General features: G+C 43.5%; 1 protein-coding gene across 1 annotated transcript in view; it reads left to right on the forward strand.

Annotated features, from left to right (window-relative positions):
• The window catches only part of Abca13 (ATP binding cassette subfamily A member 13), a 408,645-nt gene that overhangs the window by 10,622 nt on the left and 371,098 nt on the right, over nucleotides 1–26,925 (forward strand). Inside the window, exons 2-5 of the mRNA XM_075943386.1 lie at nucleotides 11,141–11,234; nucleotides 13,196–13,319; nucleotides 24,836–24,987; nucleotides 26,657–26,685. Coding sequence (XP_075799501.1) covers nucleotides 11,141–11,234; nucleotides 13,196–13,319; nucleotides 24,836–24,987; nucleotides 26,657–26,685 — 399 coding nt within the window. The remainder of the gene's footprint in view (nucleotides 1–11,140; nucleotides 11,235–13,195; nucleotides 13,320–24,835; nucleotides 24,988–26,656; nucleotides 26,686–26,925) is intronic.

Raw genomic sequence — 26,925 nt, forward strand, 5'->3', positions numbered from 1 at the left:
ATTGAATGTTGCTGGCGGTATGCATAATTATTGCAAGACAGGTTACTGAAATCATCTATCAAGGTAAATTTGGAACTTCCATCCCTATTTTTGTCAGGCGTTCTGTAGTATGAGGCATGAGGTATGCACATGTAATTGCAGTCCTTATTGTATGCTGCTGAAGTTCTTCACATTGAAGTTCTTTTTTGCAGTGTTCCTCTCAGTGTCTTGTCTTGCTTGTGTGGTGCTAAGTAATTCGTTTACTCTTTACCTGCTATGTGCTTTTCATCTTCTCACTTTTGACCACCTTGCCTCTTTATAGTTTAACTTAACACACCCTAAATAGTACCTGCCAATATCTTTTGAAAGTAAAGCTTGTAAGTCCTTGTCTTTCAAATTGTCTAATCCAAGCACTGTTTGAAATCCGACCACATCATTTGAAAACTGCGTTAGTGTGTTGGGCAATGAGAAACCTGGTTTCTGTTTATTTTACAATTCTCTTTTTGTGTGTTCTTGCCGTGTAATCTCCATGACACTATTCTAAATTGACCAAGCTTCTCGGAGCAGTCTGCAGAGACTTGGCTGCACTTTGACTTCTTGCTATCAGTGAGCAAAGTTGTTGGTGATTCTAGTTATACTGTTAGTGAGTGTCTTCTTTGAATTTTTCTTGAGATCTTCTGGGTGTTTGAGTCTGTGTGGGTGTGCACGTGTGCATGTGGTACATGTGTGTCTGTATGGGGGCTGTTGGTGAATGTGGGTGTGTGAGTGTGTGGGTGTGGTGTACGTATGTTTCTTAGGGTTTCCATTGCTCTGATAAAACACCATAACCAAAAACAACTCGAGGGGGAAAGAATTTAATTCAGTTTACACTTCCAGGTAACTTCACTGAAGGAAGTCAGGGAAGGAACTCAAGACAGGAACTTGGAGGCAGGAACTGAAGCAGAGACCATGGAGGGATACTGCTTACTGATTTGCTCCTCATGGTTTTCCCAGCCTTTTTTCTTATACAACCAAGAACCATATGACCAGTGTGACACTGCCCATAGTAAGAAGAACTCCTTCATATCAAACATCAATCAAGAAAATGTTTGATAGACTTGCCTATTATAGACCAATGTTTATAGAAGCTTTTCTCAACTGAGAGCTCCTCTTCCCAAGTGGCTGTAGCTTGTGTCAGGTTGATAAAAAATCCTAACCAGGACAATATGTATAGGTGTATATGTGTATGTGTTGTGTATGTATGCACATATGTGTTTGTGGTATGTGTGTCTATCTATGTGTTAGTGTGTGTACATGCATGTGTGTGGTGTGTATGGAAGTATTCCCACACACTCTCAGGGGTTGTCTATTTTGTTTATAATATTGCATTTCTATTATCTGTAGATTTATATCCTTCATCTGCTTGGAAAAATCTTTAGGCATATTTTAAAAATTATCACATTTATCGCCGGGCGGTGGTGGCGCACGCCTTTAATCCCAGCACTCGGGAGGCAGAGGCAGGCGGATTTCTGTGAGTTCGAGACCAGCCTGGTCTACAGAGCTAGTTACAGGACAGGCTCCAAAGCCACAGAGAAACCCTGTCTCGAGAAACCAAAAAAAAAAAAATTATCACATTTTTTGTTTTTCCTATTGAGGGAACTTTGCATCTCTTTGGAGCTGCACAGCTGTTCCCAACCAGCCACACTGAAAACAGAAAGGATATTACTGGATTTAAGTTCTGAGCCATTTTCATGGTGGCTGGATTTCACTGTTAAGCTTTTACCCGTTGATTGTTCATGGCCTCTATATTATTTATGTTCTATAACAACTGAGAACACACACACACACATACACACATGTGTGTGTTTGTTTTTGTTCCAGGATAATATTAGCTAGGTATTGTACCCATTTTATATAATGTATATGATTTTAAAAATTATACTTACTGAGCATTGTAGATACTGGATCAGTGAGATTGTCCAGAGAGCAAAGACACTTGTTTTCATTTGCAATAGTCTGAGTTTGAGCCCCAGAACCCACATGGTAGAAGGAGAAATCAGACTCCTGTTAGTTATCCTCTGAGCACCACATGCACACCTTGACTCGATAAAACCTCCACAAAGAAAGAAAAAAAGAAAGAATGGGGGGAGGAAGGAAGAGAAGGAGGGAGAGAAGGAAGAAAGAAAGGAAGGAAGAAATGAAGCAAGCAAGCAAGCAAGCAAGCAAGGAAATCTTTTCAAAAGAACGTTGTGTGTATTGATACACTGGCATGTACATGGAATGTTTTGAGGATATGTTCAAAGTTGGCTTATGCCTGCTCTTTCATCATCTAAAACTTGAAGTTTTATCTTTGATCAATAGCCTGAAGTTCACTATCCACAGTTTAAGAATAAATAATTTTCTGAAATACAGTATAAACTTACGCTTTTAATCTTTAGGTGAAGCCTTCTACAGCTTTGAGTATTTTGGGGTTTTATGTTTTGAATTTTTTCTCTCAGGGATGCTAATTTGTTATATTGCTTAGTCTTTGCTTTTTAATGTTTTAATATTTTTGTCTTTAAAATACTTTAAAAGATCACTGTTATTACTTCCAGCTCTCAGTGTTCAAGAATTCGTGTGTAGCCAGTGTCTATTTTGTGTGTGTGGTTTCTAAGTCAGTTGAGTACGATTTCTTCAGTTCCTTCTCTTTAGCTCAGTGAGCTTTCACTTTGATCGTCTGTCACCTTTTTGAGCTCTTATTTTTATGAAGTCATTCTTCCTTATGAAGGGCTTACACATTCTTCTATTTATTTTTTTTCTTATCATGTATCCTGGCTCTCTTTAGCCTGTGTTCGTCTTGCCTGTCTGTCTGCATTGTGTCTAGACATTTTGATGTGCTTTGAGGACTGTGACTCGCACTTTGACAGCCTAACTAAGGTTTTCTGTTCCTGGCTCCTTTCAGTGATTTTCTTTTCTAAATGATTTTTTTTTTTTTTTGCTTTGGTTTTCTTTGATTGGCCCCCGATCACATCCTGTATCTCCTGTTTTGCTTTTGAAACAGGACGTGAGGTGGAGTTTAAAAAGGAGATAGATCATCTGATACGAAAGACAATCTTTATTTTCTTCCTGCGGCTTTGTGTTCTCCTGTGAATTTTTGTTAAATATTTTATACTATTTCCACTCCCGTTGGAAAAATTTCTGTCCAGCTTTGGATTCAGTTCACCAGTACACTTCTTTTGTTATGTGTGCGCTGCTGGGGATCAAACCTGGAGCCTAGTGCCAAGAGCTCTCCCTACCGAATCCCCCCCACTTCCCGCACAGCCCATCCTTTTATCTTCAATGGGCAGCCTTGGAGGCTTCTGTGGCAGCACATCCTGGATGCTCATTGCTTGTTTCATTAGATTAGTCCCTAGAGCAGGTTCCCCAAGTGCTCTGCCAGAAGATGGGGATAAGGAGAGAGACTCCTTTGGTGTGTTTCTCTTTGTCAGTGTGAATGCTGGGAACACGTGGAAGACCCATCATGATGGCTTTAGAGAGTATGGGCTGGGTTGGTACTGATCATGTTGTAGGTTTTTGTTTATTTATGTGTTTTTCTTTGGAGGATCAGACAAAGACAAGTCCCCTACCCACTTCCTCTAACTTTTCCTTTCCACCCCCACTCCCCACTCCTTATTTTGCCCGGAGGAAGGAAGTCTCACTGTATTTCCTAGTTAGATCTTCTACCCATTTTCAGACTGCAATGGGTTCCCGTATTCTTTCCTGTCCTGGCTCCGTGAGGCCATAAGGGAAGACTCTGTTGGGGCTTGGGGTGGGATGTGACAGGAATACGGAATAAGGCAGGGATCCCCTCACCCATGAAGGTCACAGGCAAGGGTTGTGAAAGTCAGGTGTTAAGTGGGCTTTACACTCTCTCCTGGTTAGAACTGCTTCCTGGAGGCTCTGTTAAAAGAGCAGAGGGCCTTGTGGTTGATTGGAAAGGTGACCCACGCTTTTTCAAGCATTAACAAGTTCAACGGATGACTGATTGTTTTTCCTGAGAGCAGAGCCTGTGGCAGGGCCCATTCCTGGTGCTTCCAGACACTGATGGTTTCTTTCACTTAGGCCTGATGGCGGTGTGTAGAAGGGAGATCCTGAAGCCTGGGAGGGAGAGAGCAGTCCTGCAGATGACAGGAGGCGTCCCCATGAGCAGGAGTATGATTAAAAGTGCCAAGTGAGACTGTGGGCTAAAGACACCTGAGAAGAAGAGGGGACTTTGGCCCCCACAGAGAAACAGGAGGAGCTGATTCACAGGTGCACAGTGGACGGTGACTCAGCGGAACACAGTGTCTCCCCAGGTTCTTTTCTCCTACGGTAATTTTAGATTCAGAACCATAGAAGTTCCTTCCTCCTTGTCCTCTTCCAAAGGGAAGCTTACCAACTTGTAAACTGAGAAAAAAAAAATCCCTGACATAGTACTCCTTTAGGTTAGGTTTAATTGGGTTTCCTTTGAATTTCAGGATCCCCGAAGGAACTTCTCCGTGGGATGCAGAGTTATCATAGTTGAAGTAATTTTCATGTGCAGCTAGAAACTTGTCATTGCTTTAAGACTGCAATGATAATATTTGTAGTTGTGGCTGACAGAGTTTATTTGGCAAAACTCCTTAAATTGCATTCTCTTTGCATCTAGGACAGAGAATATAGATACTAATTTTTTAAAACTGTTAAGTTGTCTACACAAAATATTTAAATAAAAAGGCAAGTAAGATGGGTATGCCTGTTACCTCAGCACCTGGGTAGAGGCAGGTAGAGTCAACAGTTCAAGCCTGGCCTCAAATACATAGTGAGCAAGGCTGAGCTATATTAGATCGTAACTTAAAACCACAAACAAACAACAAAACAAAACAAAAACCCCAGCAGCCTACAAAATGGGGGAAAAAAAATCCTTACTAAACCCACATCTGACAGAGGGCTGATTTCCAAACTATATAAAGAACTCTAGAAACCAGATATCAACAAACCATGTGACAGCATGGGTAGGAGAGAGATCCTCTCCCTGCCTGCCCATCCACACCTGAGGCAGGTGGAAGAACTGGCCCTGAGGTCATAAGAGCCGGAGAGCTGTCCCTGCAGCTTATCAGCTATGGCACTCAATAGAGTGGCTCCTATACCTTGCCTGGATAGCACAATACAGCTGGCTGCCCCTGAGGGTGTATGTATAGGAGAAGTGACCCTGAGGACGTGGAAGCAGAGAATTGATCCTGCCCCTTGCTCATCAGGGGCAAGGGGTTAACTAGCCAGGGCAATGCTGAAGAGCTCACCCTGGTGGTTAAGACAGGGAGAGCTGGCAGGCTGACCAATCCTGCAATTACAGGCCCAGAACCAGGGTTATGTGTTGACTCACCCCAACATCCACCTCATCTGTGGTCTGCTAGAGCATGGGGTGGGGGATAGGTGTGGGGGTAGGGTCAGTCCTGAGGACCCAGGGCTGCAGGATCTCCATGACACAGGGCAGCAACAGGATGTCCAGAAAGAGTCCCAGTGAGGGCCCAGTGTCAATGGTGTAGCGGAGACCAGGGGTCTAGCACCAGACCAATGGTTCTGTGTGATGAACGCCTGCGTGAAAAAATGTGTGGGTAATGGGGTTACTGTGTGGCTCACTGTGCAGTGTGTCACACTGCAGCTTCCAGGATGAGATTTTTTCCCTCTCTTCCCCCCCCCCCCTTTTCTCTTAAATTTTACTTTACTTTTTATTCTGGGGGTTGGGGGTTGGGTAGGATCAGGACGCATGATGTGAAAGACACAAAGAATAAATTAAAAAAGTTAAAAATAATAAATTCCACCAATATAAAAGAAAGAAAAGAGAAAGTAAACATGAAAATGTGGTACAATGATACATACGTAATGGAGTATTGCTCAACTCTTAAAAACAATGAGATCATGAAATTTGAAGGCAAATAAATGAAACTAGAAAAAAATTAATCCTTAGTGAGGTGACCCAGACGAAAAAAGACCAACATGACATGTACTCACCCATCAATGTATATTAGCTGTAAAATAAAAGATAACTGTGTTACAATCCACAGACCCGGAGAGACTAGGTAACAAAGAAGGTTCGAGTGGGGGATGCTGGGATCTTCCTGGGAAGGGGAAATAGACTTCATGAGTGGACTGTGGGCAGGTAAAGATGAGAACATGAGGGATTAGGTGGGGAGGATGGAAGGGGGAAAAAAAGCACTGAAAGAAACTACTAGAAAGGGGAGCAGGGCACGCTTTGGGGTCAGGTGAAAACCTGGTGCAAGGGAAAATCCCAGGAATCTACAGAAATGACCCCAGTGAAGGCTCCTAGTAACAATGGATATATAGCCTGAACTGGTCATCTCCTGTGACTAGACAAGTGTTCAAGTGGAGGGAGTGAGAAATCAACCCAGCCATATAACCTTTGACCTACAGTCTGTCCGGCCTATGGGATGTGCTGAAGTAAAGGGGTTGCAGAGATTGAGGGAGTGGCTAAGTAATGACTGGTCTAGTCTCAAACCCATGCTGGGAGAGTAAGCCCTCCCATTACACTGCTTGGAGTGCCAGGACCTACAGGCTGGAAGACCCAAAGACCTAGGATAGAACCAAACACAATAGGAGGAGAAAATGTCAATGTGATAATGCCTGACGGTACTCTGCTGTACTTGTAGACTGGTGCCTAGCCCAGTTGTCCTTAGAGAGGCTTCATCCTAGACTGATGGAAACAGATGCAGATGCCAAACATTAGGCAGAACTCCGGGAATCCTTCAGAAGAGGGGAAGAAAGGATTGTAGTAGCCAGAGGGGTCAAGGACACCACAAGAAAACCCACAGACTCAACTAACCTGGGCTCATAGGGGCTCACAGAGATTGAACTGATAGCCAGGGAGCCTGCATGTGACTGAGCCAGGCCCTCTGCATATATATAACAGTTGTGTTGTGTAGCTTGGTTCTCTTATGGGACTCCTAACAGCGGGAACAGGAGCTGTCTTTGACTCTTTTACTGACTTTTGGGACCCTACATACACCTCATACTGGGTTGGCTTGCCCAGCCTTAATACCTGAGGAGGTGCTTAGTCTTACTGCAACTTGATATGCCATGTTTTGTTGATGTCCATGGGAGACCTGTCCTTTCCTAAACAAAAACTGAGGAGGAGTGGAGGGTGGAAACAGAGGGGTTGGGGGAGGGACTGAGAGGAGAGGAGGGATTGAAAATGTGGCTGGGATGTAAAATAAATAATTTAATCAATTAAAAGAGAAACAAAAATGGCAAATGAAATAGAGAGAAAATGTCAGCATCACACAAGGCCAAGGGAGGGTTGGATTCTTTAATTGAAAACCAGAAAATTGATGATTTACAAGGCAGTTAAAAAAGAATGATTTAATAGAGAAATGGGCACCTGGAAGAACAGAGAATTAGCAGGTAAGGAATTGTTATGCGCTTAAAAACATGGTTTCATCCTGGTAATGAAAGGAACTATCTTTACATATCAATTTGATAAACTTGTGACAGAAGTTAAAAGCTTGGCCTAGAGCTGTAGTTCATTGGGTGAAGAAGTGTTTATCTAGTGTGCCAGAGACCCCGGGTGTGATCCTAAACACTACCAGGAAACAGCGGAAGTTACACTCTAGGGGTGGGATGGGAAAGAGTGATGGTTGTGTTTCATTCTCAATGAGAGAATTACAGTTTCATCTACCTAGATTCAAATCTAGAATCAAATCCATGTTCACCTTGGCTCAGGGATTGTGTTTAGCCATATTCTCTCATAATTCAGCGAGACAGGTAAAGAAAGCTTATGTCAGTCAGTTTTCTGTGAGTAGGTGTAAGTCCCTGAGGACAAATGAGTGGTCAGGCTCCTCCCCTGAGGACCTCTAACTGCCAGGTTCCACCCACAGAACTCCCTAACTGCCCTAAGCATGAGATCCAACCCCTGCCCTACAGAGTAAAAAACCCCAGCTCTGGACTTGAAATTGCACTAATCCCCACCCTGGAAATCTCCACCCTGGAAAACTCCCCTTTGCCCAATGCTATATAAACCCTGCCTTCTGCTCCACTCTTTGCTGCTTTTCCTGGACGCAGAGTCAGCCACCTCCCTGGGTTTTTCCCTCCCAATAAATGTCTTGTGTGAAGTTTGTTGTGTGGTGTGACGTTGTGGTATTTCTTGGCTCCTGACTGCCAGGATACCTCTCCCTTCATCCACAGTAGGCTAATGGATAAATAACCTGACATTAGAGGATTAACTAGTCTTTGAAAAAGGCAGGTCTCTAAATGCTGATGAGACAAATCGTCTCTGGCTTGGTGGTGGCAGTGCATGTCGCATGTCTTTAATCCTAGCACGTGGGAGGCAGATCTCTGTGAGTTCAAGACCAGCCTGGTCTATAAGCGCTAGTTTCAGGACAGGCTCCAAAATTCCAAAATTACAGAGAAACTCTGTCTTGCATATGGTAAAATTGTTCTATTGATACAGCAATGACCAGAACGATGCAATGAGTTGGAGCCTTGTACATGTTCTTTGGGTTGTCATTTTAATTACAGATATCAGCCAGGGCTAGTATCTATTGGTGCATACTATTAATAACTAGTACATTCTAATGGCTTCATGATGATTTTCTCATGTGCATGTCTCTCCTGCTTTGATCATGTTAACGTCCAGTAAGCTCCTGCCAGTGCGCTGGATCTTGCTCTCTCGGTTAGCAGTAAGCACCTCAGCCCCAGGCTAGCCTCTGCTGCCCTTTTCTCTTTCTGAGGGAAGCTATTGAGTTACCTCAGGCTGTCAGGAGCTTTTTGTTCTCTGGTTCCTGGCTCAAGAAATGCTTCCCTGGAATCGACTTCAAAGGGTGATTCTATTTCTGTAATTACACCAGGACCGGGACTCACATGCTCTCCCAGCTGTGCTGTTTTTGCTGGTTCAGGGAGTGCACTCACCTGGGGACTGGTCTCAGTGAGTGCACTCACCTGGGCACGCTGACATTTGCTCCTTCGGGTCACCACAAGCCAAGAGTGGGAAGGAGATGGCAATGGCAGGCTGAAGAATAACGGAGCCAAAGAGACCAAAGTTCCTTTCAGTTCAAAGCATTACAACTTGGAATCTGAAGCAGCTAGACACTGTCTTCAGGGTCTGACTGAGGGCTTCAGTTTGCTGATTATTAGGTAGTTTTTGGTGTGAATTTGTCCACTCTCTTACCCATGTTGTGTATTCAAAAGGTGAGAAGGACTGAAATCAATGAAGATTATTCATAATAATGCTGGCTTAATGATTGTCTCTCTTTCTCACGTTTCTTCCTAATTCCCATTGTCAGTTCATTTCTTTCAGTTTTAAGAATTTTGTTTTGTTTTGTTTTTCAAGACAGGGTTTCTCTGTAGCTTTGGAGCCTATCCTGAAACTAGCTCTGTAGACCAGGCTGGCCTCAAACTCACAGAGATCCGCCTGCCTCTGCCTCCCGAGTGCTGGGATTAAAGGTGTGCGCCACCACTGCCTGCTCAATTTTGAGACTTTAAAGAATTTGAATTTAAAAGAATTGAACCTTAAGGTTAGAGCCATGTGTGACTCAGAGGTAACACATTTGCCTCACGTGCATGAGGCCCTGAGTTCAAGTTCTGATACTGAGAAGATAGTTTAGTGTCTCCATATTCCTGCGATCCTCCTGGAAGTTCTTCAGCGTGTCAAAAGATCTGACTCACTTAGGTTGAGGAGTTTATTCCAATTTCCCCAAAGTAATTCAAAGGACAAGATCTTTTAACGCACAAGAGTGTTGCTCTTTAGAAGCGGTGCTTCTCCAGCCTGCATGTGGCCGCCCGATTGAGTGCTGTGCAAAATGAAAGCGGGATTCTCAGGTGGCGCCGGGAATGTGGCACTACCCACTGCGGGAATGCCCTAGAGATGGGAAAAATTAAAAGGACTTGATTTGTTGCAAATGAGGGTGAAGTTATTTATTTCTTTTATTCCTTCATGACATTTCTGAAATAATAAAAAAAAGTCTTGGAAATGAAAAGAATCAGAATCCAGGACAGGTGAGAAAGATGAGCAGGTGGCATTAGTTGAGTTTGGACCTCAAGGCGAATGAGCTAGGGCTTCTCCCAGGCTCTGCCCTGGCAGATGCTAGAGAGTTTGTCGACCAGGTTGTGCCAGGCCCTCAGTGACTCTGTGTTACGCGAAAGTGGCTTCTTGGGTGGTGCCTGGCCCTGGGAGACTCAGTACAGGGCAGAGGCGCGATGATTCTGCACCTTGCCATAGGCACAGAGAACTTCTGTCCATTGCCACCCACGGCACAGTCTGATCAACAGTTGCTTCTAAACAAAGAGAGGTGCCGCACGATACATTTATCAAAGTAAATCAAGGTTGTAAGAATATACATAGAGCACAATAAAGCTGTGTCAGGAAAACCAGGCCTGAGAATTTCCCCTCAGCTGGACCCTGTAAAGGGGAGGACACGGAAGTGGTGACAGCCCTACCAATCTGTCAAACCTCATCACTCAGTGTGTGTGTCAAGGGACCGATATCAGAGAATTCTCAACTGTCCTGGGGCCTTCAGCATATCTCACTTTCTCCTGGTCATGTGGTCTGCTTCAGATACTGTCCATCTGACCCCTGGTTCATCTCTCTGCACCCAGTTTTGCCTCTCGTTTCTACACCTCCAGTGTCCTGTACCTTGCACTCCTGTGGATCAGCTCTGACCCCAAAGCCTGCCTCTGTAGGGGCAGCTGCTGTGATGGTCTCAGCCACAGCCCCCCCTCCTCCACCACACGTGCCTTGTTCCTTATGCTAGTCCTCAGGGGCCTCTCCACATCCCTCTCAGATTCTGCCCCAAGCCTCTTTGAAATTCTTTGAACTCTGTTGGGGCTTATAACTCTTTTGTAGCCCTTTTGTAATAAATATAGAGATATATTTACTATATAATGTGTAATTTGTGATCTGGTATCAATTTTGGTAATTGAGATTGAAATAAAAGAACCCGTGCTTGCCTGGTCCAGCCATCAAGGAGATTTCTTGGCAAATTGTTGCCAAGGAGACCCCTGCACCCTGTGACTCTGTTGTTATTCAATGTGTTCTGACATTGAGTCCTCTGTGTTTCTGACACAGCGTGTTCAGAGATAGGGGCAACAGTGACTCTCTGTAAAAGTAGCCTGGTCTGACTGCCTATGTTCCTCACGCAGAACTGCTACAGTGCCTGAAAACATGGTCAGCATTTTGTCTTCTATGTTTGCGCAGGTCCTCTCACTTGCTGAATTCTTCTGGCCGTGTATCCTGTTCATGATTCTGACAGTGCTTCGTTTTCAAGAGCCTCCCAGACACAGAGATAACTGTGAGTTTCACTTTGAATGCAATCTTTAGACGCCAAGTGTTTAAAGAAAAAGCATTACCTCTTTTCTCTATTCTTTATTGACACTGAGTTCTCAGTGGTGAGTGACAGGGGCTCTATTTTGAGCCAGGAAGACACAATTCACGTTTCTTCACTGCTTAAGATTGATATGAATGGATCTTAGCTCAATCCAGCAAATAGGTTTATGCTTTCATCTTAGCTGAACTTATTTGGGCTTGGGTATATATACCTTTTATTCATTTAGGAAGAGTTAGAAGCAGAGGTAAGGGTGGTAGGTACCTTTCATTTGAACAGGATATGATAGTGGTGAAGACAGCGGCATTGGAGGTGGAGACAATGATTGATGGGAGGTTTACTGATAAACTTGCAAGAACTTCCTCTTCTCCAGAAACACGGCCAGGCAGGTCACTTTGTCTGTCTGATTTGAAAGCTCAGTATCCCTTATCTCTTGAGACAACAGTGACCTGTTTTGCTTTGGCGATGCCACTTGGAATGTGTAGTTTGTTCGACTTTGCAAGCTTCCCGTGGAAAAATGATTATTAAGTATTAGAATTTATCTGAAATAGGTCACCAGCAATATGAAGGTTCCACATATTGCAAAGGGAATGAGTATAATGACTCCTTACTTTGGAGGATGGTGTTGTGTATTATAGAAAATGGTGAAGCAGGTTATTACGATTACAGTTATAAAGAGCTGAGAATATTTTTTAGGGTTTTTAAATTTAAGTATTTTATTTATTTGTTCAACAAATATGTATCTAGAGCTTTTTATTCCCTCAAAGAACTTTCTAGAAGGCTGGCCTATTAGAATACAGTGAGAAAAGTGTCATAAGGGACTCTACATAAGAATAAGTGTTCTCGGGGTGAGAGACCTCAGGGGTGGCCTCTATTCTGGATGTGTTCCTGAGAAGGGATACAGAACCAGCTATAGAAATGCATCTTTAAAACTGGTTATATCATTCCTAACTTCTCTATGATCTTCTAAAATACTACTTCCTGTGTTTGCTAGGAATTCCAGTCTTCCCTTAAGCATCAAACACATTCATTTTCCTTTAGTCATCCACTCATTCTCGTTTGTTCATTCATTCAGTCATCAAAGAGTGAACGCCTTCTGTGTGAGAGCCATTGTGATCAATTCTGGCCATAGTGGGTCTTCACGTTCATATGAGGGAGATCACCTCCCAGAACCAAAGTAGACATCATGGGGAAAGCTGTTCCCTGGGTTTTATAAGCCACAGAGCATAGATCAGTGGCTTCCTAGTTGCCTGCCATTGTCATTGTCCCCATGCCCTGTCCACCTCTTCATACAAATACCTGACTGTCTGTCTTGAAATGCTCTCCCAACCATTCCTTTATCTGTTCCACTCCCCTTATTTCTTCATTTTACTAGCGTGCGTCTCATGAGAGCTTTCCGTTTTCTAGCCAATGCGAGTTCCCCATAGTCAGTGTCTACTGTTTATGACCCTGTTTGGGCACCATCTGCTATACCCTGCATTGTTTCAAGGATGGAACTAACTGGAATAGCAAGAGAATAAAGAAAGAATGGGCAAATGGACACAGAAAACTGGGTTCTGATTGGCTGGACTCTTAGATGCAGAAGTCACTTGCCTCCCACATTATGTACAATTGGACTGGGAGGCAGGGTCATTGCATATAGCACCGTACTTCAGATAATAGGCATCAGAACTAATTTCTTTCTTTCTTTCTTTCTTTCTTTCTTTCTTTCTTTCTTTCTTTCTTTCTTTCTTTCTTTCTTTCTTTTTGATTTTTCGAGACAGGGTTTCTCCGTAGCTTTTGGTTCCTGTCCTGGAACTAGCTCTTGTAGACCAGGCTGGCCTCGAACTCACAGAGATCCACCTGCCTCTGCCTCCCGAGTGCTGGGATTAAAGGCGTGCGCCACCACCGCCCGGCAGAACTAATTTCTTCCTTGTGTTTATGTCCAGGTTTCTTGCAAGCCCGGGATCTTCCCAGCCGGGGTGTTCTCCCTTTTGTTCAAGGACTTCTTTGTAACACTGGCTCAAGTTGTAGGAACATCAGCTTTGAGAGCTCCATGGATCACCGTTTTCGGTATGAGAAACACAAATGTTCTTTTTAGAATTCTTAGGATGGTTTTATATGCTGTTCCCCTCCCCTCTCCTCAGATCCCCCAACTTCTCCAACATCATGTGATTTTTTACGCATGCTTAGTAATCTGGGACATGTCAGGGACAATGAAAGGCTAGAATTCAGAGTTAAAAAGAAATCAATTTTATGGCTCGGAGTCACATAACAATTGCTTCTACTCATGTCCACTGTATTTCGAGATCCACAGCATGCTAAATGCTGATGAGAAAAATTCTGTCTGCTTTTCATTATTTTTTGTAGTTAAACTCTGACTTCAAAATTATCCGCTTAGTCAGTTTTTCATTTGGGCATAGTTGGAAAAATGAGTGGTTTGGGGACTGACTGCTAGATGTTCTTACTGTAAGATGATCAAGGTCTTGTGAAAGAGCAGCCAGGCACTGCTTTCCTCTCTGCACTAACCCTCCTCAGGTCATAATGGCTTTACACGGCCTTCTCAGATTCCCACAATGATGAGTTGTGCTGAGATAGCCCATGGCCTTATTTGGCATCGTTAATCAAGAGACACAGTAGGAGTTGGTTTAAATGACAAGGCTCAAAATGAAGAGGTTTAACTTGGAGAATCGAAAATGTTCTGGGAACTTCTCTCAGGTGGAATAAGGAAGGGAAGAAAGTGACGAGCTGATCGCCATGTTTTGAGTTTATCAGGTTAGATGATGTGGAGTTGAGGTCCTGCTTGTTGCAATTAAACAGTTGAAGATCTTAAAACATGAAGCAAATGTTAAAACAGAAGGTATTTATCTTTCAACTTTAGAATTTTAGATTTTATATGTATGTTTTGCCTGAATGTATGTATAAGTACTATGTGTGCGCCTGGTATTGACAGAGGTTGGAAGAGGGAATTGGATCCCCTGGAACTGAATTTATAGATGGTTGTGACCTGCTATGTAAGTTCTGGGATCCAAACTCAAGACTTCTGCAAGAGCCATGCTCTCAGGGGAGCACTGGAGATGGGGAGTCATCCTCATTTCAGGTCTCCAGTGGTGCCTACTTAGAATAGAAAGTCAAGAAAATGTAGATGTGGAAAAAATAGATTTCTGTAGCTAAACAAGTTATAGAGTCAGCTTCTAGATCCTTCTGGTTTGGTAGTTCAGGGTAAACTTATGTCCTCTGTGACTAGGGCTTCTTATCCCTCATCTCAGTTATGGTGAAGATTAAGGGACAAATATAAAAGATCATGACAAATAATCAAGCCCTAGATCAGTGAGAGTTATAATAAGTTCTTTTTTTAAATTGATTTTAATGAGCTCTACATTTTTTTCTGCTTTCCTCCCTGCCTCTCCCCTGTTCTTCTACCCTCTCCCATGGTCCCCATGCTCCCAATTTACTCAGGATATCTTGTCTTTTTCTACTTCCCATGTAGATTAGATTTGGGTGTGTCTCTTAGTGTCTTCACTGTTATCTAAGTTCTCTTGGATTGTGATTTGTAGACTGGCTTTCTTTGCTTTATGTTTAAAAACCACCTATGAGTGAGTACATGTGATAATTGTCTTTCTGGGTATGGTTACCTCATTCAAAATGATGTTTTCTAGCTCCATCCATTTTCCTGCACAGTTCAAGATGTCATTATTTTTTTCTGCTATATAGTACTCCATTGTGTAAATGTACCACATTTTTCTTATCCATTCTTCGGTCAAGAGGCATTTAGGTTGTTTCCAGGTTCTGGCTATGACAATCAATGCTGCTGTGAACATAATTGAGCACATGTCCTTGTGGTAGAGAAAGTGCTTTTATTTTCCCCATTTAGCACAAGAGATTGTGTGTGTGTGTATATATATATACTTCATTTTTTTGCTTTTTATTAAAGTATGTTCCTTTTTTTTCAGTTTCTTCAGGACTTTTATCATGAAGAGATAGTGAATGTTATCAAAGGCTCTTTCTATATTAAGATCATGTGATTTCTGAACATATGTGGTGGGTTGCAGTTATTGATTTACATCTATTAAACCTGTATCTCTAAAATAAAGCCAACTTGATCACGATGAATATATTATCTTCTCAACATTTATTATTTAATAATAATATAAGGGAAATAATAATAATGGGAAGCTTATTTTTTTGATATAGTCTTAAATTGGTTTGCAACTCTTTTGTTGAAAATTTTTGTACTTGTGTTTGTTCAAGAGATTGATTAATAATATTCATTTTTGTTATGTTTTTATCTGGTTTTTATTATTATCAGGATAATATTGCCTTACTATAAGATTAGCAGTGTTCTTTCCTTTTTGTATTTTATGGACTAATTAGGGAAGTATTGGTGTTGGTTTGGTAGACTTTTTTTTTACTCCAATAAATAATTATTTTTTTTTGTTTGTGTGCCTTTCCATTTTAACACATTTCAGTGTGCAAAATCTCAAGAATTATAAAGTCAACCTTGAAAGTGTTTATCTCACGTTCTCACAACCATAGTCAGCAGCCAAATTCTCTAGCATCGCTATTATTTTAAGAACTTTAAATTCTAAAACGCCTCTTGGTATTGAGGAGGGCCAGCATAGAGGTGTGGGGAACAGAAGATGAAAGCAGAGAGAACAGCATAAGCAACGAGAAAAGAGTGAACCGTGAGGAAGACACGAGCTAAGAGGGAGGGCCTGGCTCTCAGACCCGCCCTGCCAGCATTTTTCATTTGTTTTCATGGTTCTTCAGGTATGAATTCTGCTCAAGTTCAAAATGAAAACAAAACAAAGAACACACAAAAGACCAAACAATAGCAATAAAACCCTCAGCCACTCCCTTCTGACTGTCTTGGTTTACAGATCCTGGAAATATGTTTTCATTTCAAAACGAGTTAGCTATCACCATGGTTAATTTGCTTCATGAATGGCTATGATCTTCCTAATCACTCAGGGGAAGCTTACTTTGGGCAGAACCTCCAGGTACGTTCTGTTGTGGAGTATGATTATGAAAATCAGCTTCCTCATTCCTGGATTCCCCTCTGCTCCAATAATAGGATTTCAGAGCAAAATTACAATAACTACCAATAGCAGATTAAGGGTTATTCCCACAGAGTATTTTGTTAGGGACTCACTCCTTGTTCAAGACAAAGTGAATAAGTAGAAGAAAATTTGAAATGTCCTGTGCTACTCATATGCTCTGTGCATCTGACCCCTCCTGCTGCCAATCACTCTAAGGGGCAGGTTGAGTTAGCCCTGGAAGCATGTTCTTTGTTCTTTTCTGCATAACTTGCCTTGCCCTCTACCTAGGTTGCCAGTTTAGATTTTCCCTCTCAATTTCTGCTTAAAATCCTACTTCTACTAATAAGAAAAGTCTCAGTGGATGAGAGCATGAACTGCTCTTGCAGAGGTCCCGAGTTCAGTTCCCAGCCCTACATTAGCTGGGAGGGACTCGGCTCCATAACTTCAGCCCCATGAGACCTGATTCCCTCTTCTGGCTTCTGCAGGCCCCTGTACTCCTATACACATCCCCACCTCTGAACAGACATGTAATTAGAAAAGAAATCTTGAAAAGTTTCAGTTATTTTAATTATCCACAGGCCACGAGTACCTCTATGTTTGCTTTTTTTTTAGTCTAAAGTATTTCTAAGCTCTTAATGATCATTAATCCCCTCTCCTGCTTCTTCTGCTGCTACCTGTTCTGTCTTCTTCATCACTGTGCCGCCTCAACTTCCAGCTTCGCAGCTGACTTTTCACTCTTGTCTTTCAAAATTTGTCACATCGAAGTTCTAGGATGCTCTGCCTGAGCAAGGACCCATTTCTTTTTTTCTTGTATAGCTAAATCCTCCTGCTTCATCCAAAGCAGCGTTCATAGGTGGGTGTGGAACTACAACATGAAATAAATGCCACCCCCTTCCTCCCAGCTCGCATGCATGGCATTTCATCACAGCAATAGAAACCCGAGCTAAGGTTATGGTGACAGTGATTCTATCTGCTGGTGGTTATGGTGACAGTGGTTCTATCTGCTGGTGGTTATGGTGACAGTGGTTCTATCTGCTGGTGGTTATGGTGACAGTGGTTCTATCTGCTGGTGGTTATGGTGACAGTGGTTCTATCTGCTGGTGGTTATGGTGACAGTGGTCCTCTGCTGGTGGTTATGGTGACAGTGGTCCTCTGCTGGTGGTTATGGTGACAGTGGTTCTATCTGCTGGTGGTTATGGTGACAGTGGTCCTCTGCTGGTGGTTATGGTGACAGTGGTTCTATCTGCTGGTGGTTATGGTGACAGTGGTCCTCTGCTGGTGGTTATGGTGACAGTGGTTCCATCTGCTGGTGGTTATGGTGACAGTGGTTCCATCTGCTGGTGGTTATGGTGACAGTGGTTCCATCTGCTGGTGGTTATGGTGACAGTGGTTCTATCTGCTGGTGGTTATGGTAACAGTGGTTCTATCTGCTGGTGGCTATGGTGACAGTGGCCCTCTGCTGGTGGTTATGGTGACAGTGGTTCTATCTGCTGGTGGTTATGGTGACAGTGGTTCTATCTGCTGGTGGTTATGGTGACAGTGGTTCTATCTGCTGGTGGTTATGGTGACAGTGGTCCTCTGCTGGTGGTTATGGTGACAGTGGTTCTATCTGCTGGTGGTTATGGTGACAGTGGTCCTCTGCTGGTGGTTATGGTGACAGTGGTTCTATCTGCTGGTGGTTATGGTGACAGTGGTTCCATCTGCTGGTGGTTATGGTGACAGTGGTTCTATCTGCTGGTGGTTATGGTAACAGTGGTTCTATCTGCTGGTGGCTATGGTGACAGTGGCCCTCTGCTGGTGGTTATGGTGACAGTGGTTCTATCTGCTGGTGGTTATGGTGACAGTGGTTCTATCTGCTGGTGGTTATGGTGACAGTGGTTCTATCTGCTGGTGGCTATGGTGACAGTGGTTCCATCTGCTGGTGGTTATGGTGACAGTGGTCCTCTGCTGGTGGTTATGGTGACAGTGGTTCCATCTGCTGGTGGTTATGGAGACAGTGGTTCCATCTGCTGGTGGTTATGGTGACAGTGGTCCTCTGCTGGTGGTTATGGTGACAGTGGTTCCATCTGCTGGTGGTTATGGTGACAGTGGTTCTATCTGCTGGTGGTTATGGTGACAGTGGTTCCTCTGCTGGTGGTTATGGTGACAGTGGTTCCATCTGCTGGTGGTTATGGAGACAGTGGTTCTATCTGCTGGTGGTTATGGTGACAGTGGTCCTCTGCTGGTGGTTATGGTGACAGTGGTTCTATCTGCTGGTGGTTATGGTAACAGTGGTTCTATCTGCTGGTGGTTATGGAGACAGTGGCTGCCACCATTATTTTTCACGAACTGGGAGCCACATTAGCTGAGAACATTAGATTGCTTACCTTGCAGATGTCTCTGTTCAGAGTTATCATTCCACTTTATCTTTCTGCCTGCGGGTTCTGAGGGTTCAGTTTCTCCCCCCCCCATCAGTACTTAAAATTCCCTTCCTTCCTCCCTCCCTCCCCACTTCTCCTGCCATTCTCTCTTTTCCCCTTACCACTTTCTCTTTCTTCTTCCTCTCTTCTTCTCTGCTTCCTTCTTTTCCTTCCATCCTTGTACTGGCGTGGGACTCAGGGCCTCACGTTATCCATGCTAGGCAAGTGCTCTTCTACAGATCTCAGTCTCTAGTCCTTCTTCTTTTTAGACCGTCTCACTTCACAGCACAGGCTTCCTCCCACCCATCATCATCCTGCCTGTGCCCCTCCAGGAGCTGAGATTCAGACGGCAACACCTTGCCCATCTTCACTGTGGGTTTGATTTGGGTTTTCCTGTTATAGCCCCTTCAGTCAGGTCCCTCACATAGTGATGCGCTGTACAAGCAAGGGTAAAACACAATAGCTGCACCAGGGACAGAGATGATCTAGGGCTCTTAGGTAGAGTCCAGCACTTGTTTATTTTTATGTGTATACATCTCCATGTATGCATGTGTGGAGGTGTATGTTTGTGTACGTGCACATTGCATGTGTGTATATGTATATGCCTGTACTTCCCTGCCACGGGGCACTGAAACACGCTCCTGTGGCACTACAGGAACTCTTCAGGCAACACGAGACTTCCGCATGCCTTTCCTGACGTCCTTCACTGTCTGCCTGTTGTCCTCACCGATCATTGATCTGTCCTCTGTTTCTCTAGTTTTGTCATTTTGAGAACGTCAGTGGAATAAAGGAGGGAACCTTACGGAATTCGTTTGTGGTTTTCAGTTGACAACACACTCAAAAGACCTGTTTGTCTTGTGTCAACATTTCTTTCTTTTTATCGCTGAGTAATAGTCTATGTATGTTTTAATGGGCCTGTCTTTTAAAATCTGCTTTACTCAGTGTCTGTAAACAGTCGAAGATCGTTCCATGCTAGTGGAAAACTGAGGACGATAATCAGAAATTTCTTGCAGCAGCACCAGAGCTGCTCCAAGTGAGGCTCCCTACTGCATTCCTTCATCCTGGTTTTCTTTCTTTCTTTTTTTTATTGAAAGAAAAAAAAAGAAATTCCCGCCTCCTCCCAGCCTCCCATTTCCCTCCCCCCTCCACCCACTCTTCTCCTCCTCCCCCCACTCCTCTCCCCCTCCCTCTCCAGTCCGAAGAGCAGTCAGGGTTCCCTGCCCTGTGGAAAGTCCAAGGTCCTCCCCCCTCCATCCAGGTCTAGGAAGGTGAACATCCATACTGGCTAGGCTCCCACAAAGCCAGAACATGAAGTAGGATCAAAACCTAGTGCCATTGTCTTTGGCTTCTCATCAGTTCTCATTGTCGGGTTTTATCCCATGCTTTTTCAGTCACAGTCCAGCTGGCCTTGGTGAGCTCCCAATAGATCAGCCCCACTGTCTCCGTGGGTGGGTGCACCCCTCGTGGTCCTGACTTCCTTGCTTATGTTCTTCCTCCTTCTGCTCTTCATTGGGACCTTGGGAGCTCAGTCCGATGCTCCAGTGTGGGTCTCTGTTTCTATCTCCATCCATTGCCAGATGAAGGTTCTATGGTGATATGCAAGATATTCATCAGTATGGCAATAGGATAGGGTCATTTCAGGTTCCCTATCCTCAGCTGCCCAAGGAGCTAACTGGGGACATCGCCCTGGGCACCTGGGAGCCCCTCTAGGTTCAAGCCTCTAGCCAACCCTAAGATGGCTCCCTTAATTAAGTTATGTGAATCCCTGCTCCTCTATCCAACCTTCCTTTCTCCCAATCATCCCATTTCCCCAAGTTCCCCCCATTCTCCCCTTCTTACTTTTCTCTCCCCATCTCCCCTTACCCCCGTCCCACCCCAAGTTCCCAATTTTTTGCCCGGAAATCTTGTCTACTTCCCATACCCAGGATAACAACTATATGTTTTTCTTTGGGTTCACCTTCTTATTTACCTTCTTTAGGATCACAGATTATAGACTCAATGACCATTATTTGTGACTAGAAACCAATTATGAGTGAGTACATCCCATGTTGCTCTTTTTGGGTCTGGGATACCTCACTCAGGATAGTGTTTTCTATTTCCATCCATTTGCATGCAAAATTCGAGAAGTCATTGTTTTTTACCGCTGAGTAGTACTCTAATGTGTATATATTCCACACTTTCTTCATCCATTCTTCTATTGAAGGACATCTAGCTTGTTTCCAGGTTCTGGCTATAACATATAATCCTGCTATGAACATAGTTGAACAAATGCTTTTGTCATATGATAGGGTATCTCTTGGGTATATTCCCAAGAGTGGTATTGCTGGGTCCAGGGGTAGGTTGATCCCCAATTTCCTGAGAAACCGCCACACTGATTTCCAAAGTGGCTGCACAAGTTTGCATTCCCACCAGCAATGGATGAGGGTTCCCCTTCCTCCACAACCTCTCCAAAAAAGGGTATCATTGGTGTTTTTGATTTTAGCCATTCTGACAGGTGTAAGATGATATCTCAAAGTTGTTTTGACTTGCATTTCCCTGATTGCCTCGCTGCCGTCTTTGGGCACTTATCATCCTGGTTTTCTTCTTGGTGCTGTGAAGTTCTCAGCGCCTTCACTCCTCCTCTGGAGTGTGGATGTAAACCCGTGGTCTTTGTGCACAAGAAAGTCCCAAAGTGCATGCTAACGAGACACCCGCTCTCTGGGGGTGTTTTAGGAGAGGCGTATGAAATGTTGGTGTTATCAGGAAAAACGTGACTGATTCGCACAGATTCTTTGTCTCGTAAATTAAAGGATTTGAAAGTGGACTCAAAGGCCAGGCAGTGGTTGCACGCATCTTTAATCCCAGCAAAGCAGATGGATCTCTGGGTTTGAGGTCAGCCTGGTCTACAAAGCCAGTTCATGGGCAGACATGCTACACAGAGAAACCATGTCTCTAAAAAGCCAAACAAAACAAAACAAAACGTAAAGGATAAACGAAAGTAGACTCAGGAGGAAGCGCAAGGACCTTTCAGAAGAGTTTGAGGGAAAGTCAACAGGGCAGACAAGCTGGACACCAAAGCAACTGCCTGAGAAAAGAGCTGGAAAGGAGGAAGAGAGGAAAATTGTGTTCAATGAGTTAGAAATAGTCTGTAAGTAGCTGAGCGCATGCGTGCGTGTGTGCGTGCATGCGTGCCTGCGTGCCTGCGTGCCTGTCTTCAGAGGAAGGGAGACAGCCGACGGCATCTTGGCAGCAGGCTTCAGATTTTCGCTGGTATCTAGTGGAGGTCTGTAATCAGCTACATCTTAGGAGGACCTACTGGAGCTTGTAAGTGTATATTTCATTAAGGTAATAAGCATTCTTCCCATATCCTTAAACTTGTCCTTAGGTGTCAGCTCTCCGGAGGTAGTCTTTTGACGAGGTGATTTACAGGCACGGTTGGATTAGCCCTTTAAGAAGGACCAGTAGTATGTTCTTGTGATCTTACGATCATCTGGCCAGTGTAGAATGCTGTGTCCGGTCTGGGCAAAGTCCTGATGCTGCCATCTTTTCATATCGTGTTTGAAATTTTAGGGGGGGGGGGCAATTGTGCAACTTCCTTTTCTTAGAATTGGCGAGGTACCAGGGAAATGAGGGGTAGGATTAAAAGCTTATTATAAAGGAGAGGTCCAACATCAATGGCCTCCACGTTTACCAATGCCTGCCTAGCTACTTACATCAGCATTTGAAGTAGTTGGAAAATTTCGAACTATGCTTGCTAGATCAATGCCCTCAAGGTAGTGTTTGAGGTCTGTCCCGTCTACTAAGATAATTTGTGAGATGTGATTGCGACTCTCCAGATCCTATGCCCTGTGACTGACTTGGCCACACATATAGTAGTTCTTGCCTCTTAGTAGCTGAGTTAGGAACCCCTAGTGAGAGATGAGCAGGAGAAATAGAGAGAGCACAGTACATAGAGATTCCGAGGTCAGATACACACAAACACAATACACACACAAACACACACATACACACAAACACAAATACATGTATACATATACACACAAACACATATGAACACACACACCCACACACACACACCTTTCCCCACCAGTCTGGGCATGGGCACATATTTGTGGTTCCAGTACCCAGTAGAAAGAAAATTGGGAGTTCAAGGTCAGCCTGGGCTACATAGGGAGACCTCACATGCAAAATCCATACATGGTTGTTACAAGTGTTAGAAAACTACATCAGGCTTATTGTTTCCTACTTAAAATTTCTGTCCGTGTTGTCCTACAACCTTGGGTTAGCCTGTGGGTCCCTGGTAGGAGGTGCAGATGACAAGGCAGGTTCCCAGCAGCCTCTACCACCCACCCCTATAGGAGTTTCCTGGAGGAGGCTTGAGAGCCACGAGTTTCCTAGGTGGCCTGCTGCTTACTCTGGGTTCTCAGCAGGGTTATGTTTCTAGAAACCTGTTCTTCTGTTTTTTTTTTCAAAAAATTTAATTAATTATTATTATCATCATCATTATCATTATTATTATTGCATCCCAACCAAAGTTTCCCCTCCCTCCCCTGTTCCCAGTTCCTCCCCCAGGCTTCCCTTCCATCCCTACCCTATCCATTTCTCCTCCACTGTTTCTCTTCAGATACAGGCAGGCCTCCCATGGATATCAGCCAGCCATGATTTATGAAGCTGCAGTGAAAGTAGGTTCTTCCTCTTCTATTAAGGCTGGGTGAGGCAAGCAAGTAGAGGAGTGGGTCCCAAAAGCAGGCAACAGAGTCAGAGACGAGTCCTACAAGAGGGCCAAGCTATGCAACTGTGACATATGTACAGAGGGCCTAGGTCAGTCCCATGCAGGGTTCCTGGTTGTCGCTTCAGATAGTTGCTTTTTGACACCACTGAGTCCAGGACCCTGTTTTTAAGGAGAAAGAAAATACTTTCATAAACATCTACTACTATTAACATATTCCCCTATAATTAGAATTTATGTAGTTTTTTTTAGCATTTTCTATGCTTATAAAATATCAAATATCATATATATGTGTTTATTACCTTGTAGGAGAAACATTGCTCAATGCTAAAATAAAATTACAAGAAAAAATGAAAGGAAATGTTTTAGTTAAAATTAAAAGCAAATAAATCTGAATAAGATAATCCAGTTAGAGCAAATAAGTCATATATGTAAAGAAAGGAGGAACTAAAAGTCTTCGTGGGAAAGCAGACGATGCTGAAAAGGCACTGGGAAGAAATACTGCTGTTACTGGTTCCTGATCTTTGTGGGAAAGCCTTAAGGTTCTCATTGCCCAAGGGAAGTTAGCAGCAGGTGTTTTGTAAGCCGTCCTTAGAAGAGGAGGAAGTCAATCGTCAATGTCATTTTCAGGAACTTTTTATTTTTTAATATTTATTTATTTATTTATTTATTTATTTATTTATTTATTTATTTATTACCAGGAACAGGTGGCTGGGCTTAGCAAATACTGTGTCTACAGCCAATGGCATGTTTGAGTGGCTTCTCCTGGTTAGACAGGTCTTGCCGAAAGAGTATGTTGAGTAGTTGTTTATAGCTGTTCGTATTCAGAATCTGGTGGATATACTGTTGAATTGTTGTCTTCCTGGGACTAACTGCTTGGAATCTTCTCACTCCCCCAAATTCCACTCTCCCTTATCCAGACACTTCTGACTCTCGCCACCCTCGGGGCCTTTTCACATGTGCCCCCATGCCCGGCACAGATGCCCCAGTTCTTCCCATTCTTGGGCCATTTCTCCGCTATCAACTAGGAGCCCTCGCCACCACCCAGTGCCATGTATTCCTTTTCTCATAGCATCAACTCTACCCACAATCCTCTCTGTCTCCTGTTCGTGCTCACTGATGCTTATGCTCTGCAGTTACATGGAGTGTGCGGTATAATACACGTTGAATATATGAAAAAAATGGCTAATGGCTATATACAATTTTGAGCTTTACAGATAACGGAGAGAATGAGGATACTTTTTCTAATCTTCAAGGGGCATATTTTAGAGATAATTTTTATTTTGGATGGTGGTCAATCAAGTGTTGTTCTGGTGGTAGGCTTGGAGCCTTGTGTGTATCTCTCTGAAGACAGTTTGATATGGAGTGTCAAACCCCTTCAAACTCCAGGGGAACTGATTCCTGTAATATTTCATCTGTGATATTTGTTCTTTGTGTCTGAAGTTCGTCTAGGTTCCAAACTGCAACAGATGACAGCCAAGTCAGTAGCTTGGCCTTTTTAAAAGAGATACAGGACCTGGCTGAGGACATTTTTGAAACAATGGACAAGGCAAAGAGCTTACAAAAACTCTGGCTGAAAAGATCAGAAACCTCCGGTAAGATCCTGAAAAGGTATCCTTGGTTTTGGGGCAGTGAGAATCCCTTATGCTACCAGCTTCTCTCGCATTTAGGAGAAGGCGCGCCCCCTGCTGGACAAGGACAACACTGCTTGCTGTTGGGGAGGGTGGAGTTGGATCCTTCCTCTCTGGGAGGCATAAGGGGTACAAAGGAGGAATTAGCCAATAGGCTGAGGCCTACCCAGTTTAACCACCCCTTCTAATTCCGTCTCTCCATCCCATGATGTCTGCCCATATTTAAGAACTGTCCGCACCTTCTCTATACAAGTTCTCTATTCCTTTTTTCTCTGGATATGTGACATGGTCTTTCCTTTTGGTTTTTGAGAGAGGATGTTAACAAAAACAGGTGCCCTTCCACAACAGATGAGGGAAATCTGCTGGACTCTGTCATGGGGTCCAGGTTCATGCATGTAACCTCAGCATTTGAGGACTAGAGCAAGAAGATATTGTTAAGGCCAGCCTGGGCTACACGATGAGATGTCTCAATAAGCAATAACATTTGTTTTGGAGGAGGGTTAAGTGTTAAGTACATTTCTTTTCTTTCTTTCTTTTTCCTGATACAATTGAAAAAACCAGTTTTCTCCAGATGGGTATATCCATTTTCAGTTTGTTATTGTCTGAGCTACTTCCCAGAGCATATATTATTTAAAATTTTGAAAAACAGTAATTTTACTTTTCTTTCTCCTCACATCTGAAGGTTTTGCCTGTTTGTTCTCTGAGAAAGGGTCTTGCTTTGTAGTGCTGGATGACCTGGAACTTACTATGTAGACCAGGCAGTTTCTGATTTCAGCAGTCCTCCTGCCTCTGCCTCCTGGGTTTTGGGATTGCAGGTGTTGTGGAATATCAGTCCAAGATGTGTTATATTAGTTTTTGCTGTGGAATATTTGTTTAATGATGCAAAGATGCATTGCATTCTTTTACGTTGCATTTGTTTAATTTTGTAATGTTGTGTAACTTTGCCTGTCTAACACACCTGATTGGTCTAATAAAGAGCTGAACGGCCAATAGCTAGGCAGGAGCGAGAAATAGGTGGGGTTGCCAGGCATAGAGAATACACAGGAGAGCAGGGAGGAACAAGAAAAGGAGAAGGAAAGGAGGATGTCAGGGGCCAGCCACCCAGCAACACAGACAGCGCCAGAGTAAGAAGGAAAGAAAGAGATATAGAATAAAGAAAGGTAAAAGCCCAGAGGCAAAAAGTAGATGGGATAATTTAAGTTAAGAAAAGCTGGATAGAAATAAGCCAAGCTATGACCGAGCATTCATAGGTAACAATAAGTCTCCGTGTATTTATTTGGCAATGGGGTGGTGGGCCCCCAAAAAACAAAGAGCAAAAAGAGCCAACTATAGGGTGTGCCCACACATTCAGCCTGCTTTTCTCTATTTCCATTCGCTCTTTTCGTTTTGTGCTGAGTGCTCCCGATGCCAGGTGTAGTGAGAGATCGGCAACAATACCGGACAAACTATTGAGATTGCTTTACTGGAAATTATAACAGTGAGGTTTGGGATATAGCAACAACAGCGGTCTTCATATTTATCCTTCTATTTGCTCTCCTTTGTATTTTGAGCCTGGCCATGCCATTTCATTTGCAGACTGAAGCAGGCACTCTGGGGTCTGACCAGCTGACCTGTTAAATGTGTTTTATTGTAGGTTCCTCCTATGGCTCAAGTTTTCTAACAGTGAGTATCCCCAGCAAGGCTGGGAACACAGAAACAATGATTCAGTGTTCTCTTTGTAGCTGAGTTTATATTTTCAAGGACTATTAATCATCTGGTTTTTTTTATAGCAAATGTGCAGGGTGGGACTCAACTGAAATAAATTTACATCAGATATAGATTGAAAGATGGGTTTTGATTTCTTAAGTCAGGGCTCTGGGTCCATGAGGAGGAGAAGGTGGGAGGGGAGGCAGCGGGTTAGGT

This window comes from Microtus pennsylvanicus, chromosome 12 (genome assembly GCF_037038515.1).
Source record: "Microtus pennsylvanicus isolate mMicPen1 chromosome 12, mMicPen1.hap1, whole genome shotgun sequence".
Taxonomy (NCBI): domain Eukaryota; kingdom Metazoa; phylum Chordata; class Mammalia; order Rodentia; family Cricetidae; genus Microtus; species Microtus pennsylvanicus.